Source organism: Myotis myotis, unplaced genomic scaffold (genome assembly GCF_014108235.1).
Source record: "Myotis myotis isolate mMyoMyo1 unplaced genomic scaffold, mMyoMyo1.p scaffold_m19_p_7, whole genome shotgun sequence".
Taxonomy (NCBI): Eukaryota; Metazoa; Chordata; class Mammalia; order Chiroptera; family Vespertilionidae; genus Myotis; species Myotis myotis.
Window position 1 is genome coordinate 63856345 of NW_023416379.1, and position 19082 is coordinate 63875426.

The following is a 19082-nucleotide window of genomic DNA, read 5'->3' on the forward strand; positions in this document are numbered from 1 at the left end:
AAATTAACCTTTCCAACAACAAAATAGGAATTGACTTAGCTTACCAACAGCAAGTACAACAACACTTATACTGGAAAGCATTTTTAGAATTCTCCTCGTTACTCTGAGAAAGTGGGTCAATATTTTTATTTTCAGATCTTGGAATGTGGTCACAAATGCAAAGCAAAAGGATGCCCAAATTCATACTTCAAATGTGGTATGAAATACAAAATTCCCTAAGTTTCCAGACACATACTGGACCCATCCAAACCTACCTCTCCTGTGATTCCCCACCCATCATTTATGAAATCAAAGATGAAATACCTGATACTTTCTGTAACTCAGGAGAGAAGTCACAATATAAGCTGTAAGCGTTACTGGACTTTTATTGCCACCTTGAAGCTCACTGTGGATCACTCTTCCTGGTTCCCAAAATTCACCATTGGATTTCTGACGGCCTTTGAGCCATGTATATATTCTGTGTAGCACATTCTGATCAATATCTATGTAATGATCAGCTTCAAGGAAACATCGTAAAACAAAGGCTGACAACCTTGGGGGAAGGGAGTGGAGGGAAGTGACATAAAATACAATGAATAAAGTCCTCCAAATAACGCTGAGCAAGAAAACACCAACAATAGCAACACTTCTTTCCCCATCAGAAGCGTCACCCAAGGGAGACTCCCCGAAGAAGAAACAAAGGGAAGGACACAATAAGGAGGTAACACAAACAACTCCGCGTACCTGGTAGACCTAGTTCCCACTTGAGTGTGGTCAAGAAATTTCAGGTCCACTCACATCATCTCAGGCTTAGAAAGGAATTTAGAAATCATCTAATAAGGACTCATTATTTGATAGATTGAGAATTTGACATTCCAAGAGAGTTAAATAAATTGTCCAAGATTACTCATCTTTGGACTGTTCTGGGTATTTACCAAGGATGAACTTATTACATACTTCTCTCAGCCCTAAAGACATGAATAAAGTATATATAGGTCACAAACTGCCATACTTTTCAGTAGAGAAAATGGATATTTTCTTTCCCATAGGACAGGAGGCAGCAAATTAAAGTCTATGGGCTAAATCTGTTGGGCTAGGTCTGGCCCTTGGGCCAAATACAGCAGTCTGTTTTGGGTGTTGTTGGGTTTTTTTTACCTCTCCCCACTCCATCCTCCACCTAAAAATTTGTTTAAAAGGAAAAAGGGAGGAATGAGAGGAGAGGGAAGAACATGCTGCAGAGACACCATGTGGCCTATATGCCTAACATACTTACTCTCTGAACCTTTACAGAAAAAGCTGGCTGATCCCCGCTACAGAACACTAAGTATTGAGGTGAAAAGAATGTCAAGCAATAAAACACTGAAACCTTTCTATTTTTGGATCTATATCCTGACTCATGCCAAAAGAAAATTTGAACCAGATCTGTTTCATCCTATAAAAGATTTAGTGTGGTAAATATTATTAATATTCAATAATATCCAGTTCCCTTTTACTTTCAGGATACAGAGGAATTCACTTTCTTGCCTCCCTGAAGTGAAACATGACCATGTGACCAGCTTTGATAATGACAAAGTGAAAAGAAATGGTACACCCAGGCTGACGCATCCAATTGCCAGAGCTGCATATTAAAGCCTGAAGCTTCCCGGTGAGGTGAGATGGTGGCAGCTGAAGCATAGACTGCAGTGCCCCCTGCTGGCCCATAATGGAAATGCAGCATGTGAAAGAAAACCTCTGTTGTAAATACTGTAAGCTACTGAGATTTAAGGGGTGGTTACCATAACATGCCCTGCCCAACCTGACTGATACAGTCAGTCTTTTTCTGAGTGAAATACAGAATTGAAGATAGTAAGGAAAAAGCAAGGAGAGAGAGCAATCATCCAAAATCAGCCATGCAGAGATTCCATTCTGGAAGAAACTCCAGATACTCATTACTTAATCCCACACTCATAAAAATAACGTTAAACAAACCACACTGACTGCCTTTACAAAAAATTCATGTTGATCATATAAATTAAAGAAAAAATTATGTCACAATCACCCGGTATTTCTAACTGAATTTTCTTGTCAGCCCTACCATCATCGTGTGGTATTTTTATTTTTTGCTTTTTCCAAAAGAGGACTTATGTCCTATCTTTTCTACACAAAAACACTTGCTTTGTTAGTGTTTTAAAATCACATTTAAAAAGGAGAATCTCTTTTAAAGCCAGGCTATGGGGAAAACAGCCTCAGAGCCTATATATACAACACATCTACCAATTTCATGGCCATCGTGACCTAGTGAGGGCCCATTCCATGACAAGGATTTGCTCTGTTAGCAAGAACACTTACCAAGTGCTCCCAGAAGGGTCATCGTTCCCAAAGGCACTGAAAGAGCCATCTTCCCTTTGATAGAGAAGTTCTCTCTGGTAACCTGAAGACACCAAAATAGATCGTCAATGTAATCAACTTGCAATGACTGGCAGTTTCTAATCATGTTTTCATACCGAGGAAACACGGGTAGAGAATAGGAAAGAAGACGAATTCAAACCAGCAACTAATATAAAATATTTTCCATGGTAAGTCCTGTGGAAAATGTAAAATACCAGCATTTTTTCAGCAGAATGCAAAAAAATAACAACTGTGATATCCCCAAATTAAAGTAAATTCAGAAGAATACTATAACATAGACAATAATTCTAGCCATTCAAAAGCAAGCTAACTGAAGGCAGAGTTTTCTTTAACTCTGCAGTTTCCAGTCCAATGCTTTCAATACTTAGTCACCAAAAATTGCTGGGTAGCTAAGAAAAAAATCTAGAATTTCAAATTACATTTTAAAGCTAAAACAGAAAATAAAAATGCTTTCTAGTTTTAGGCCAGCAACAGAGGGATTTGGAGAAAGGGAGAATTATTAAATAATCAAAGACAATGCCTCTAAAATTTTTTTGCCATGGCCAACTGAGGTAAATCAAAGACCAATTGGTCTGCTCAATTCTAAGTTCTCACTTAAGAAAAAACAACTTGATGGTGGTAATGAAGTCTCACTATAGAAGTAAATTGGGGAGGGGGTTAAGGTTCATGTGTCTGTTTTAATTAAAACAGATGTTTCATATTTGCAAATAAATGGTTGCAAAAAAGAGGCGCATGTTTCATAGCTACCGAGCGAAATCATAGGCCCAAAACTAAAGACCCACCAAACAACCACAACAGACTAACTTGCTAAACATGAAATTAAAATAGCAATAATTTATCATTAAATATCAAGCATGAGCAACAGCCAAAAACATTTCCAACTCCAGGCATTATCAATAATTCTCTAATAACCAAGAATTCTTCCTGGAAATGGCAGGATTCCACCACAGGCAGGGGAGGGCACACACTATGACCTTGCAGCGTCCATGTAGAGCCCAGCAACCATGAACATTTGTAATAAGTTGATCTTAATCCCTAGTGAAGTCCAGTAATAAAAATTTTTACTTTATTAACACCACATTTTAGAAACATCAATAATTATAGTTATTCATATCTGATTAACAAAACATAAGCATTAATATTTTTAAAGTACAGTTAACCTGCTCTTGCCATGTCCCAAATTTTTCTCCATGAGTCTTTCCACAAGAAACCCTAGATCTGAGTAGCTGATTTAAACTACCGTAAGACAAAGCATTCGGAAAACAAGACACTGTCTCATGGTGATCTTTAAGACTTATGGTAAAAGAAATAGAGATACCATGTAAATGATGGCAGAATTTTGCTTGATTTGAAGAAGGGGATATTGGGTTATAATTTATATGTTTAAAACTAAAATATTGTGGCACAGTAATTAAATAGCCAACCTTTATCCAACACTGATTATGTGTCAGGAACTGCTCAAAGCCCTTTCAGGACCCAGCTAATCCTCAGGACAACCCTATGATGTAGATGCCATTAGTATCCCTTTTCAAAGATGATAAAACTGGAACGTGGATACACCATGTGCAAGGTCACACAGCTGGTGGGTATTGAAGATAGGCCTTAGCCAAGATCTCTTTGTGTGCAATTGCTGTTTCCTATTAATTCAGAGACCTCTTTCAATGACTTATGTATGAAAAGTCCTTAGCACAGCACTTTTTCCAGGGCAGGCTCTCAATAAGCAACAGCTATCATTTCAACCGCCCAGTTATTTTTCAAAATTGGTCAATTTGACTACAAAACACTTTATTTTAAATTTTTCATGGCAAACACACTATTAGCAAAGTTAAAAGACAGGTGATGAATTAGAAGAAAATATTTGCAGCCTGTAAGAGAAACAAATGGCTAATATCCCTAATAACAAATTTTATGTATATGTTTATATATAATTACTATATATATATAACACTTTTAAATTTAAAAAGGAAAATTTTTAGATCCCTTATAGGGAAAAAATGAATAAAAGACAAGAACAGACATTTTATTAAAAAAAAACAAAGAAAGATGGACCTTAATATGTGAAAAATATTCATCTTCATAATAAGCAAAATGCAAATTAAAGCTACCCTGAGATACCATTTCTCATCCATCACATTAGCAAAGATTCAAAAGCTTGACCATTCATTCTGTCCGGGAGGCTGTAAGGAGACCAGGGTCCTCATCATTGCTAGAGGGAATTCAAAATGGTACAGCTCCTGTGTAGGAAAACGTCTATACCTTGTAACCCAATAATCCTACTTCTAAGAATCCATCCTAAAGATACACCTCCAACAATATAGACATATTCATACAAAAGTTTATTCGTTGAAGCGTTATTTGTAATTGCAAAAATATTGGAAATGACCTAAATACCCCCAAATTAGACTCTGGTTGAACACAATGTAGTGCATACTCACAATGCAGCTGTGAAAAAAGAACGAGAGCTATTTCTCTGAACTTATGTGTAGTAATTTGCCGGATATATTATGAAGTGAAAAAGGCGAAGTCTAAAATAGCATATATAGCATATAACTTTCTGTGTAAGAAAAAGAGCCAAGAAAACATATGTGCAGATGTTCATTTCTGCAGAGAGAGAGAGAAAGAAACTAGAAACTAATGAAGCAAGTTACCTACAAGGATAGGGAGAAGGGATACAAGAGTTACATATACCTTTGCACATACCTTTTAGAAAAGGTTTGACTTTTGGAAGAATTGTTCTGCATATTCAAAAAATCAAATAAGAATGAAAAAAAGTTAAACTTTTGGGGGGGAAAAAAACACAGCAAAAAACCTCTTCCTTTTTCAGAGCTAGTCAGGGATCACAGAGAAGCAGAATAATGGTCTAATATTCACAAAAGAAATTAGCAAAAGAGTCCAAGACATTCTCCCTCGATTTCCAATTCAAGACTAAATCTACCAGACTGTGAACTCAGACTGGCAGAGGAGAAGGGAGGGGAGGGGAGGAGAGAGAGGAGAGGAGAGGAGAAAGAAGAGGAAAAGAGAAGAGGACAAAGAAAAAGAAAGGTACAGGGCCCTCCATCACTACCGGAGCTGCTCCTGTGAAAGGAAGGACCCACGTGGAGAAGAAGACCATGTGACTCCAAGCCCCAAATCACATCAACAACGGCAGTTCCAAGTCTGAGTTATTGTAAAACCAGTCAGAGAGATGAGCTCATGGAGATGAGATCAGTGCTTATGGAAATTACCCCTCAGGTGGCTGACCTCCAGCAGTCCCCATTAATATCAACAACTAGCACCATTCTTCCACCAGGGGCAGCCAGCCCAGAGGAGGGGGGAGGGGGTGAAGACTGGCGGACAATCTCCTGTTGGGGAGTGCATTTCTGGAGCTGGTTTAGATAAAACAGAAAAGCTAAACCACCAGCCCTGCTCCCAATGGTAAAATAAAGCAGAGAATCAGGACCTAAAGAGAGGAGCTCACATGGCTCTTCTGGTGGGAGTCTCCTGTGATGTGCCCTTCCTCTTCCTAACCCATCTGTGCATCCTTAAAGAGCCCTCGGCTCCTCGTCCTCCAAATCGCCCATCCCAGATGCAGAAATGACATTGTTGGCTCAGCTGTAATGTCTATCAATATGATTCAATGTTTGGTGTAGTCACCTAAGCTGGAGACGTTTCATCATGATAGGTGAGAATGGCAAAAGCATGGTGTTCTCCAGAAGTTTATGAGGAAATAAGAGTACAGCCTTTAAGTTCATAGTTTCATGACTAGTTCTTGAGTTAGAAAGTAATAATACCGTATAACCAGAATTACCAGACACTCTGACAATTAAAATACAGAAGAAGTCCAGAGGTCCACGTGAACTGTTCCTTATTAAGACCAGAAAAGATACATATTGGGCCATGACTTTTCTTTGAAATAGCCACAAATGTAAAATATTTACAATTTTTCATGATAAATATGAAAGCACTGTGCATAGAAACACACAGAAAAGTAACGTTCTAACCATAATTTAATGTGGTTTACCTCAAGTGTCAAAATTGCATACAAAAAATAAAAGGGGTAAAATCAGCTCCCTGTGACTATATCAATCACTTCCTGTGGTTTTAAAAAAAAAAAAAAAAAAAAAAAAAAAAAGCTGGTGAAAATATCCTCTGTACTAAAAGATAAGTAGTCATTATCCACTCCCTTCCTCTCTGCGACATGAAATGGAAGATGAGAACTTCACCAGGTTTTTCAGTAACATCTCCACCATTGCCCCTGGCCATTCTTGTGATGACCAATTGCAGCATCAGACTTCTGAAACCTACTTTTCCCCTGTTTTTATTTCAACAGAGAAAACATAATGTGTTTTCAACTAAGCCCAGTCTGAGTCTCACTTGAAAATCGAGCTTCAGGCACCAGGATTTAAATATTTGAGGAAAACAAGTGTCTTCAATCTCTAATTAACAGATTCGGGTCCTTATCAAAAACAGCTTTCATTTTACGGTTCTATTTTTCTTTTGACAGCAAAAGACACTTCATCCAATGATGCAGCCGTTGTTTTGGATAAAAAACAATGGGTCAGGTTACAGGGCTCTTGGGCCAAGCATGATTTAAGTAAAACAATGCGCTGTTCATAAATGACATTTAAGTAATATAATCATGACTCACGCCAAAGCCACTTTAATTTCGTAAAAAATAAAAACAAGAACGGTATATTTAAAGAACTTTGGCAAATGTGATGGCAAAAGAAAAAACAGAGTCTCTGAAATGAGACGCTGATTTCATAATGAAAATCATTATACCAAGAAGTTTCTGTCCTCCACTTGGAAATGTGATTCAGTTCAGCGTGTGAAATGGTGCATGTAGGGGCGCTCCACTGTACCGACTTCCATCAGCCACTTCACCAGCTCAAAAGGCGAAACACTGAAACCACTGGTCCCGATTCCTAGCTGACGGGAACCTGCCTGCAGTGTTGACACATAACTACTGCATTGTGGGAGAACTTGAGAGATCTTCTAGATCCAGTCTCCACATTAGGATGGTGAACCTAAGGCCCAAAAAAGTCAATATTGATAGTAATGTGTTCATCCATCCTGCATTTAATGAAGTGCCAAGATAGGGCTACAATGGTCCCCACTGCCAGGGAGCTTACCTTCTAGTGCAGGAAACAATTGGATTATAAAAAGAATAAAAATTGCAGGGAGAGGAACTGCGAAAGCATTTCCCCATGTTTGGAGGGTCCACCCATGTCCCTTTCAAACCCTGGTGCTTTCGGACATAAAAAGAATAAAAACTAAAAATAAAAAGGGGGGAATGGGAGATATCTGCAATACTATCAACAATAAAAAATATATTAAAAATAAAAATAAATAAAGCCAGCCGACGTAGCTCAGTGGCTGAGCATTGATGCACGAACCAGGAGGTCACGGTCAGGGCACATGCCCGGGTTGCAGGCTCAATCTCCAGTAGGGGGCAGGCAGGAGGCAGCCGAGCAATGATTCTCATCATTGATGTTTATCTCTCTCTCCCTCTTCCTTCTTCTCTGAAATCAATAAAAATGTATTTAAAATATGTTTTAAAATAAGCAAGATAATTTTAAATAGTGTTATGCAGTGAATAAAATGAAATGGGATAATGTAAGTGAGAATTAATAAATGGTCAGGAAAGGCCACGCGGAGGAAAACACTACATGAGTGAGGCGAAGCAGCCGGCCACAGGAGGATCGGGGGGAAGAGCCTCCCAGAAGGAGAACAAGTTTGAAGGCTCTGAAGCTCCAGGCGGGAGCCAGACGGGGCAGCATCAGACAAGGTGGAAGGTGGAGGCCAGGCCGTTCAATCGGGGCCTTGTAGGATGAGGCCAGGAACCCACTGGAGAATTTTAAGCAAGTCAGTGACATGATTTTAACAATTTCAAAAGGTCCCTTTTATAATATGTGGAGACGGTGAGCACGGAAGCAGAGAATCTATGAGCCCCTGGAGTGGTCCATGGTGGCATATGAATGGGAGAACTAGCCATGGGATGGACAGAGGCGAAGAAGCTCCCATTTGTTTTTAGAGGGAGAATGGACCAGATTTACTTGCGGACTTTAGACCCTAACTCCCTAGCTAGATGCAACTGACTGCTGCTACAATATATCATGTCGTCTTCACGACAGTCTAGTTCCCACATACTTTCCTCTCAGAACCAACAAATTAAATTTTGAATACAAGTCGGAATCTTGTTTTCTCAAGGTTAAATTATGACCATCTCAAATATATTTTACTCGTCTCCTTAAATACAACCATTACTGCAATGTGCATAAGATCTCCTTTGTTTTTAGCCTGGCACACACTATTATACCACGGAAAGCACTTGGAGTTCAAATCCCAGCTCTGCCACTCACTTGCTATAGGACCCTGGGCAAGTTAGCTTTTCTGTGCCTCAGTTTCCTCATCTGTAAAAACAGGAGGATACTACTAATTATGAGCATTAACTGAGATATTAGATGTAAAGTGTTTAGAACACTGCCTGCCACATAGTAAGCACTCAACTAATGGTCGCGGTTGGTATTAGCAAGTGCCAGACACAAAGTATCTGGTGTCTACAAACAGTATGAGCCTCTCAAGGAGTCAGGGTAGAGTCACCACTGGTGTGCCCTTTGTTGAAGGTCAAGCAGGGCCTCCCCAGACAAACATTTCTCTCCTCATCATTTGCTCGACATTTTACTTGCACTGAGAAGGTCCCCACCTGGGACATCACCTGTGTGTATGTCAGACTCTTCACTGAACAGGGAATTCCATGCGCGGAAAGGCCATGACTTCCTCTGTCCCCAGCACTAGAAAGGACTAAATGTTTAATGAATAAGTGAACACTCATTCCTTTATGCAGCTTTAAATTTCATGTCCCTTATTAAAATAAAAACCCCTCCCAAAACCAAACCCTTAACAAACACCTGAGCAGCAATCAGAAAAACAATGAGCTGAAGACTCGCACTCCCAGCACATTTCAGCACCATCTAGTCCAGTGATGGCGAACCTATGACACGCGTGTCAGAGGTGACACGCGAACTCATTTTTTTGGTTGATTTTTCTTTGTTAAATGGCATTTAAATATATAAAATAAATATCAAAAAGATAAGTCTTTGTTTTACTATGGTTGCAAATATCAAAAAATTTCTATATGTGACACGGCACCAGAGTTAAGTTAGAGTTTTTCAAAATGCGGACACGCCGAGCTCAAAAGGTTCGCCATCACTGATCTAGTCCCACGATCACATAGCAAAGACACAATCGGTCTGTTTTGAAAAATGGTCTAGAGTGAACTCTGCCTTAAAAAAATAATAAAAATAAAAGTATGGCCCTAGCTCGTTTGGCTCAGTGGATAGAGCATCAGCCTGCGGACCGAAGGGTCTCAGGTTCAATTCCAGTCAAGGGCACATGCCTGGGTTGCAGGCTTGATCCCTGGTGGGGGACATGCAGGAGGCAGCCAATCAATGATTCTCTCTCATCATTGATGTTTCTATCTCTCTTTCCCTCTCCCTTTCTCTCTGAAATCAATAAAGATATATTTTTAAATAAATAAATAAAATAAAAGTATATTTCGAAAATGCTTACCTTGAAAAGGGACATATGTAATACTTTCAACAATAAAGATTTAAAAATAAAATGAAATGCTTACCTTGTCTCATAAATGAAAGGGCTTTTTCTTTTAAACTCTCCGTCAGTTGTTTCTTTTTAGTCAGGTAATCCAAAACATAAATATTTGGAGCAAAATTTATCATGTTCTGTTCACCACAGCCATAAGGCATCTGAATCAATGAGGCTAAGCCACTGATGGAAGAGCCAAGAATATCTCCTGAAAGCACAAGATGGAAACACATTCAGCAAATACTCCATACCTGCACCTGTTGGCGGCGAACAGACGTCCACATCCAGTGCTCAGAACAGAGTAGAAAATTTACATCAAGTGTTTAGGATGACTGCTCAAATACGTGATAATACAGTGATACTGAACTTGCAGATTACATGACAGATTAGGACACCTTTATCTCAGCTAAAGATATAGGCATACATTAGGCAACAAAATGAGTTTAAAAATAACTGTTGAACAAAAATGTCAAGAATTAACCATAGCCGAAACCGGTTTGGCTCAGTGGATAGAGCGTCGGCCTGCGGACTGAAGGGTCCCGAGTTCGATTCCGGTCAAGGGCATGTGCCTGGATTGCGGGCACATCCCCAGTGGGAGATGTGCAGGAGGCAGCTGATTGATGTTTCTCTCTCATCGATGTTTCTAACTCTCTATCCCTCTCCCTTCCTCTCTGTAAAAAATCAATAATATATATTAAAAAACAAAAAAGAATTAACCATAGCAAACCATCATTCTTCTATAGGAAAGAAATTATTTTTTAAATTAATATTCTTTACATAAATAGAACTTCATTCTGATTTCTTACTAATACACTACAAATACTAGAGAAATAATTTTTTAAAAGATAGAAATTGTAGTATTTTTCAATGTGCTTTATTTGAGTAACAACAAAGTGGAACTAACAAATAGAAGCATTTCCATGACTTTCAGGATCAAAAAGGTTAGAACTACTATTCAAAGATAGTTATAGAAAATTAAACAAAATGTAATTAAAAGACTTCTCTACCCACATTCTAGCACCATGACTCAGGAAAATAAGTAGAAATTCAGAAATACAGAGGTTGAGTTCTAATTCTGCCCCCACTGAGGATGAGCTATATGGAGAAGAATATTCTTCTGTGAAGTTTAGAAACTTATACCATTTCAAGTCCAAATACTTAGTGAAATCCGATCCTTTAAAAAAATGAATCCTAAAAGAGAGGAAGAACTCTTTCATACGAGTAGGCTACAGTCACACTACCATATGATGTCAAACTTCATATGTTAACTCAAATATCTAAATAAAGGTTATATTATTACCACTGCAGGTTCTGTTTCTAATATTCAGAGTGAACATAAACTTAGACTCTCAAAATTCAAAGAGCAAGCTGATATTCAAACATTCTGGGCTACCAAAGTCTTTTTAAAATAAAAACCATATAAAAATAAAACTTGAGCCCTGATCAGTTTTGCTCAGTGGATAGAGCATTGGCCTGCAGACTGGAGGGTCCCAGGTTTGATTCCAGTCAAGGGCATGTACCTTGGTTGCGGGCACATCCCCAGTAGGGGGTGTTCAGGGGTCAGCTGATCGATGTTTCTCTCTCATCGATGTTTCTAACTCTCTATCCCCCTCCCTTCCTCTCTGTAAAAAATCAATAAAATATATTTTAAAAATAAATAAATAAAATAAAACTTGAAAGACCATTCTTTACCTCAAGCTTAAAAAGTAAACTTCAGAGCACTTCAATGACCCTAGATAGATTCATTCCAATGTAAGGGGTGATGATATACATTTAAAATTCAAGGCTCTTGCCCTAGCTGGTTTGGCTCAGTGGATAGAGCATCTGCCTGTGGACAGAAGGGTCCCAAGTTTGATTCTTGGTCAAGGGCACATGCAGGAGGCAGCCAATCAATGATTCTCTGCCATCATTGATGTTTCTCTCTCTCTCTCTCCTTCTCCCTTCCTCTCTGGAATCAATGCAAATATATTTTAAAAATAAAAATAGATAAAATAAATAAAATTCAAAGCTCTTCTCTTTGTGTGCATATGTGGACTGCATCCTCCCAGCATCCCCACACTGCAGGAGATGCCTATGCAGAACTTATTCCCCTAAACAAAGAGTTTATTTAATTCTTTTTAAAGAGTTATATCTGCCCTTGCCAGTTTGGCTCAGTGGATAGAGTGTCAGCCTGGTGACTAAAGGGTCCCAAGTTCAATTCCAGGCAAGGGCATAAGCCTGGGTTGCGGGCTCAATCCCCAGTAGGGGGTATGCAGGAGGCAGCCGATCAATGGTTCTCTCTCATCATTGATATTTCTATCTCTCTCTCCCTCTCTCTTCCTCTCTGAAATCAATAAAAATATTTTTTTAAAAAAGAGTTATATCTAAGGCTCCAAAGAAAGTCCTCTATAAAGGAATTGGTTTCTTGGGGTTATAAAAAAAAAAAGCATTACACCTGCAGATGAGATGTAAAAGAACCTCTGAGAAAGTGCCTAAGGTCCTAACACCTTGAAAACCGAACCATTTTGATGTCATTAATCTAAACGTTTCCTTCAACTTGTTAGAAAGCACAACTATATAAACGAAGTGTTTGTGTGGAAGATCTGCTTAATAGTCAGTACAAAAGTACTTTTCGGGCACCAGCAGGAGATGAGGAGAGGAGGCCTACAGTCAGTGGATAGCTTCTTCCTATAAAGGTGGCTTGTGTCCTGCACAAACAGCTCCCCTAAGCAGTAGCCCTCAAGCTCTGGTGATCAGAATATACCTACCCTAGCCTTAGCCCAAGAGATTCTGACTGAGGAGGCTGGGAGTAGAGCCCAGAGATTTGTGTTTTTACAAAGCGCCATAGAAGATTCTGCTATTTGTCGGGACTGGGAGCCACAGAAGCCAGAAGTTCTGTTCGTAGAAATAGCCTCCCCCTGCAGCCACATTATAATGGGGACTTACTGCTCAAAAGTTATCTGCACATCAGATGTATCAGCATCAGCTGGGAGCTTGTCAGAAATGTGGAATCCCAGGTCCAGCCCAAGCCCACTAAGCCAGAATCTGCCTTTAAGCGAGAACCCCCGGGTGATTCCTATGCACATTGAACACTGAGAAGAACTGGTCTAGCACACATAGCTTGCTAGTCTGCCTTTCTATTGTAATCTTGCTAGCCTTTCTATTTGGTACCAACTGAAAACTTTTTGCAACCTCTTTGCATTCTGACTAAACAAGAAAATGTGGTATATCTACAAAGAGATGAAAACATATATTATCATGTACAAATAAACCAGTGGTGATGATGATACACTCTGTTCTTACCAACCACAGTGATCTGAACTCTTTCACTGCCATTCACTATATTGGGAGGAAAGGAGAAACTCGATACTTTCTGTGTAGTTTTCAGCCTCCTGTTCAAGTCAAACAAGACGGATTGTGAATATAATTTTTCTATTCCTTCTGCCTGTCAAAACAAAAGCAATATAATTAATGTGGTCCCTACTCCTCAGTTTACCAAGAACTGTATGCAAATCATAAGACAAACATTTTCCCTGTTGTGTCTACAGTGTGTGTACCGTTAATGCCTACCATTTCTTGATTCTTGCTTCAAATCTGTTAATAAGTGTTCATTTTCTAGTTTAGGCAAAACATTTCATGGAATGGCAATGGGAATGACAATGCAGAAAATGAAAAGGTGATAAGAAAACCTCTCTGAGGTAGGTTCTATTATTACCCAAGAGAGAAATACCTTATCCAAAGTTATACTTGACAGAGCTGGGATTTGAGCCCAGGGCTGCCTCACCTCAGAGTACAAGTGCTTATCCACTATGCTGAGCTGTGTTTTTGTGCATAATATGTTCTCTAAAAAAAAATCTATAAAATCTCTTCTACTTGTGCTGAGGAATTTCAAAATTCAAAATCTACATGTCCACTTAGCATGATTTAACAGGATCCCATTGTAACACAATTTGTAAATGTAATTGACTGCAAAAGAGACTTGCTTTATAGTCATACTATAAATTTATCTTTTATTTATTTTAATCCTTACCCAAGGAAATGTTTTTCATTGATTGGAGGGAGGGAGGGAGAGAGAGAGAGAAACATCAATGTGAGAGAGAAACATTGATGAGTGAAAGAGAAACATTGATGTGAGGGAGACATATGCTTGGACCAGGAATCAAAACCGAAACCTGGGTATGTGCCCTGACTCAGCAGAGTGGATAAGCACTTGTGCTCTGAGGTGAGGCAGCCCTGGTCTCAAATGCCAGCTCTGTCAAGTGAGACTTTGGATAAGCATTTAATTTCTCTCTTGGGTAATAATAGAACCTGCCTCAGAGAGGTTTTCTTATCACCTTTTCATTTTCTGCTTTGTCATTTCCATTACCATCCCATGAAATGTTTTGCCTAAACCCAAGACCCCTTGGTGAACTGGACAACACTCTAACCAACTGAGCCACACTGGCCAGGGCATTCATACTCTAAATTAAAGAGGATCCCTAGCCAATTTGGCTCAATGGATAGGATGTCGGCATGTGGACTGAAGGATGACAGGTTTGATTCCTTCAAGGGTATATACCTCGGTTGCAGGCTCGATCCCAAGCCCTGGCAGGGACACGTGTGGGAGGCAACCCATCAATGTGTCTCTCTCTCATTGATGTTTCTCTCCCTCTGTATCTCCCCCTCCCCTTCCACTGTCTCTAAAAATCAATGAAAAAATATCCTCTGGTGAAGATTAACAAAAAATAAAATAAAATAATAAATTAAAATAAATTAATATAATATAGTATAATATAATAATATAATATAAATTTAAAGAGGAAACTGGCAAGTACTTCCAAAGTATAATATATTTTTACAAATAGATGGGAAAAAATCATTAGGCATTACCAGAAGGATAGAGGAGGTGAGCTTGCAGGTCTTGCCAACAAATCTAAACAAGAAAAATCATCTCCTGTTTCCTTTTCAACTACATATTTCCATTTCATTTATTTGAAACTCCAACCACTTACCTTCACTAAAATCCTCTGGGTGATAGCATCAGAAGCAGCAGGTGAAATAGCTTTGATTGTGATGTAAATTTCCCCCAGATGTGTTGGTTTGACTGGGAAAATAACAGTCATCCCATCCTCACTAGGGACCAGAATGATCTGCATGTGCCCTGTGTCATTGACTTCATTGGAAGCCATTAGAATTTCAAATTTGTCACTTTCCTCAATGATCACCTTAACCTGGAAGAAAAAAATATTATCAAAGATTTTGTATAATAAATGCTCCTCTGTAAAGTGTTAGCATTATTACTATTTTAAGTCCTATTAATCTGTGAGGCCCAAGACTAGAGAAAGATGAGATAGATTCAGTCAAGAAGAGGATGAAAGGGTACCATGGAAAACTTCATTGCTTTCTTATGCTTTCCCATCTACTTCAATATATGTGTGGAAGGGCGTTCTTCAGAACATGAATATCTCTTGTTATCTGATGCCTCTGAGTGATAAGGAGGTGCCCGGAAAGGTTATTCGTATCATGGTATTGCCACCAGCCTGGTTTAACCATCATTCTGGGACACTGGTCTTACTAGAAAAACCTGAGACCAAAGGATGAAATGTTGTGACATTCATTGAGAGTCTCTGCTAAAATTAGTCCAAGGAAAGTCTGACCCAGACATTAGCTCTGAAGCATATACTGGTGGTCAACTTTGTAACGTACGCCAAAGTTGCAGTCCCACCAAAACGAGCATTTCTCTAGACCTTGCATATTATGACTTGTTTTCCCATTTATTTTCTCAAAATATTTTCTGTAAAGACAGTAATTGTTATTCCCATTTCACAGATGAGACTACAACTAAGTTATTTGCTGGTAAGTGGTAGAGTGGGATGCTGAATCCCAGCCTTGGACTCCAGAGCTTAGGAGTCCATGCTGATTAGATGAAAAACCAAATTTTTATAATAAGAAACAATTTGCCTGGCCAGCATGGCTCAGTGGTTGAGCGTCAACCTAAGAACCAGGAGGTCACAGTTCGCTTCCCGGTCAGGGCACATGCCCAGGTTGTGGGCTCAATCCCCAGTGTGGGGCTTGTATGAGGCAGTCAATCAATGGTTCTCATCATTGATGTTTCTATCTCTCTCTCCCTCTCCTTTCCTCTCTGATATCAATAAAAATATATTTTCAAAATTAATAAAATAAGAAACAATTTACTCTATGGACATAGTGCTTAAAGCGATGACAGCATTTTCATGAAGTACAGCTAATAAGGTTAATTAATATCCCTACTTACTCTGGGTGGGGGGAAACAACCAATCATTTGGTTAACATTCCTATGGACACAACACAAACAGTGAGCCTAATTCTGCCTTCCAGGGAACTGACTCGCTGAGGAGACACAAGGCACATGGCTCAAAACACCAAGCCTTGGAAACAGACGCCCTGTCTAAATGTGAGGACAACACACGGAACAGAATGGTGAGGAAAGGCATCTTAGTTTCAAGCCAGGTCTTGAATGGAATAAATTCTTGCCAACCACACTGGGCAAAGAATGGCAGTAACGAGCGGCAACACATTCTAGATGTGAGTCAGACTAGGAAAAAACTGCAGACGGCAAGAAAGAGGAAGACCTGCCCCAGAAACAATAGGAAAGTTATGTGGCTAAACTGGGGGAAATGTGCTGGAAAGGACAGAGGAGAGAGAGAGTGCTTATACATGTGAATAATATCCCTAGACGTTAATAAGCAGAAGAAATCGCTGCCCAAGGATGTTTATGCTCATTCCTCCAGAATGTATAAAAGGCTTAGATACCCAGAGCCTAAACACTAACCAAACCAGGTCCTGCACGTTTTCTCCATTTCTTCCTGTAGTATAAGTGGTGAACAAAATCTTTATACATTACCTCAGTGTCAACTTTCAAATAATTGAATATGGTTATTTCCAAAGCAAATTCTTCACCTCTGATCACAGAGTTGGGAAGATTCGGAGAAATGAAAAATGGCTGAAAGACTTCTAGCTGGAAAAAACACAATGAATACATATTTTGTTCAAATCAAAATGTTTCATGTTTTATTGAATTAAAAGCAAATCTCACAAAATCTATGAAGCTTAACTTCACATAGAAATGTCCACTTGCCTATCAACATACAGCAAATGGCAACTCATCACAAATGAATATTTATGTTAGTTAACACTAGACTTTATTAAGGGCCACTAGAAACCAGGTACTTTACCCAAATTAATTCATTTAATCATTACAACCTTAAGAGGCAGTGTTATCCTCATATTTCACAGAGATTAAATAGGAAGCTCAGAGACCCTGTAACTAGTATAAGATCACATTGCCAGTAGGTGAAGGAGCCAGAACTGGATCCCAGCATGTGTGACGTCAAAGTCTGCTCCTATGTTATACTGACTCCACCATTCTGCATTAAAAGCCACCAACCAAATCAAAGACTGTTTCAGACTCATGTGCAAAGTCTAAATAATGGTCTGCTTACTACTTTTAGCCTACATATGCAGACACCTGTACTTCCTTGTTGGTGCCTCAACTCCGATACTGTTGGCCAAGTCCTGCAGGAGAAACTGAACCTTCCCCTACCTCTAATGATAAACCTCAATTCCTTGAAGCCAATGGTTCCCACTGGCATCACGAATTCCCTCTGGCGGTTTATTTGGGCATCTGTGGAAGTGTCTTAGGTTGCCACAACATTTGAAGGAACTATTGGCACTTAGCGGGTGAAGGTCTGTAAGACTCAGGAGTCCCAAACAACGAAAAATTGTCCCATATCCCTCATGAGTCTTAAATGTCTTTTCAGGCATCCAGGTAGACAAAGTACCTGCTTATAAGAACCGGAACTTACAACGTAATTCCCACATAATATAATGTAAACCCAAAGCATTTTTCAGCACACACTGAATTTCTCATGAATACAACTATTTTGGAAATCAAAAGAAGACTTTGTTTGTAATGTTACTAAAAGTTGTTCACGGTTTCAGAAATTTATATCACCACAGACAGCTAAAACAATACAAGTATGTCAACTGCATCTCTGTGCATGGTGTAAATATTTAAATATGTTATGATATCTTCAAATGCAGCTATGCCTGCTCATATATATCCTGAAATATGTATTATTTTATTATACATTACCATCCTTTTATTTCTGCTTAATATTTCACTTAGTGTATCATACTGATTTTTAATTGAATATGTAGGTATTGTATATGTTCTATGAATTTCATTTTTTTTGGTAGAGAGACAAAACAAAATATCTGTTACATAAAGGGCTTCAGGTATGACCAAGGATAGTTATTATATTCCTCTTACCAGTGACTGATTTAGGAAGTGACAGGTGATGCAATTAAACCCAGGAGATGTGAAGGAATGTCTGCTTGGGGACATTTTGAGAAGTTCTGTTTGTCCTTGAAAGAGGGACACACAGAAATATTCTCTGTCTTCTGACCTTTGGAAGTGGTTGAATCTGGTAAATAATAAACTTTCTGTCCAAATCTTAATATGGGCCCAGCACATTTAGTAGCTTAATACAACTCACATTCTAAAATATAAAACAGATGAAACACACACACACACACACACACACGAACAAAAAAAAAACACAAAAAAAACACCTAGGAATCTCTAAACCGTGATCAACATCAAAAGCAATCTTTTTTTAATCTATTGAGGAGTTGACACTTTCTTCACTTCATGACATGGTAGCATTTATAAGAAGCACTTTAATATGCTACCTCCGCTGGAGTAGTTGTTAGTCCAAAACCCAACTCCTCAGAGACCACAAAACCAGTAGCTATCCAAGAAGTGATAGAATCAGGTACAGTAACTTCAAATTCTTGGTAAGTCCTGGAACTGAAGTCAAGATAAATATAAAAATTACAAAACCAAGAACTGATACATTTCAAAATAAGTCAACATAACCTAAAACCATTTTTGGAAGAATATTAATTTTCCAAAACATTTACATATCTAAAATTTTTTAAGACTTATACATAAAACAACAAGGAATAGGCCATAATAAGATCATACTGATCCATAGTTAAATAAAAGCTTGCTACAGTGTTTATATCTTAAGGATGAACATTATTTTCATGAATTTTGTATATATAATAAATATATTTTTTCAAATAACTTTAATTTCATCTTTCAATTTGCATAAAAGTTTCTCTCTATA

At 38.7% G+C, this 19082-nt stretch overlaps 1 protein-coding gene and 1 non-coding gene across 2 annotated transcripts in view; one reads left to right on the forward strand and one right to left on the reverse strand.

Annotated features, from left to right (window-relative positions):
• Positions 1–19082, reverse strand: part of CD109 (CD109 molecule) — a 114492-nt gene that overhangs the window by 14416 nt on the left and 80994 nt on the right. The window contains exons 19-25 of the mRNA XM_036316684.1: positions 18643–18760; positions 16793–16906; positions 14922–15140; positions 13234–13375; positions 9983–10159; positions 2308–2389; positions 304–532 (exon numbers count right to left, since the gene is read on the reverse strand). Of these exons, the coding sequence (XP_036172577.1) occupies positions 304–532; positions 2308–2389; positions 9983–10159; positions 13234–13375; positions 14922–15140; positions 16793–16906; positions 18643–18760 (1081 nt within the window). The remainder of the gene's footprint in view (positions 1–303; positions 533–2307; positions 2390–9982; positions 10160–13233; positions 13376–14921; positions 15141–16792; positions 16907–18642; positions 18761–19082) is intronic.
• LOC118660859 lies at positions 7478–7604 on the forward strand. Its single transcript, XR_004969054.1, has one exon. It is a non-coding gene; the product is annotated as a small nucleolar RNA SNORA71 (small nucleolar RNA).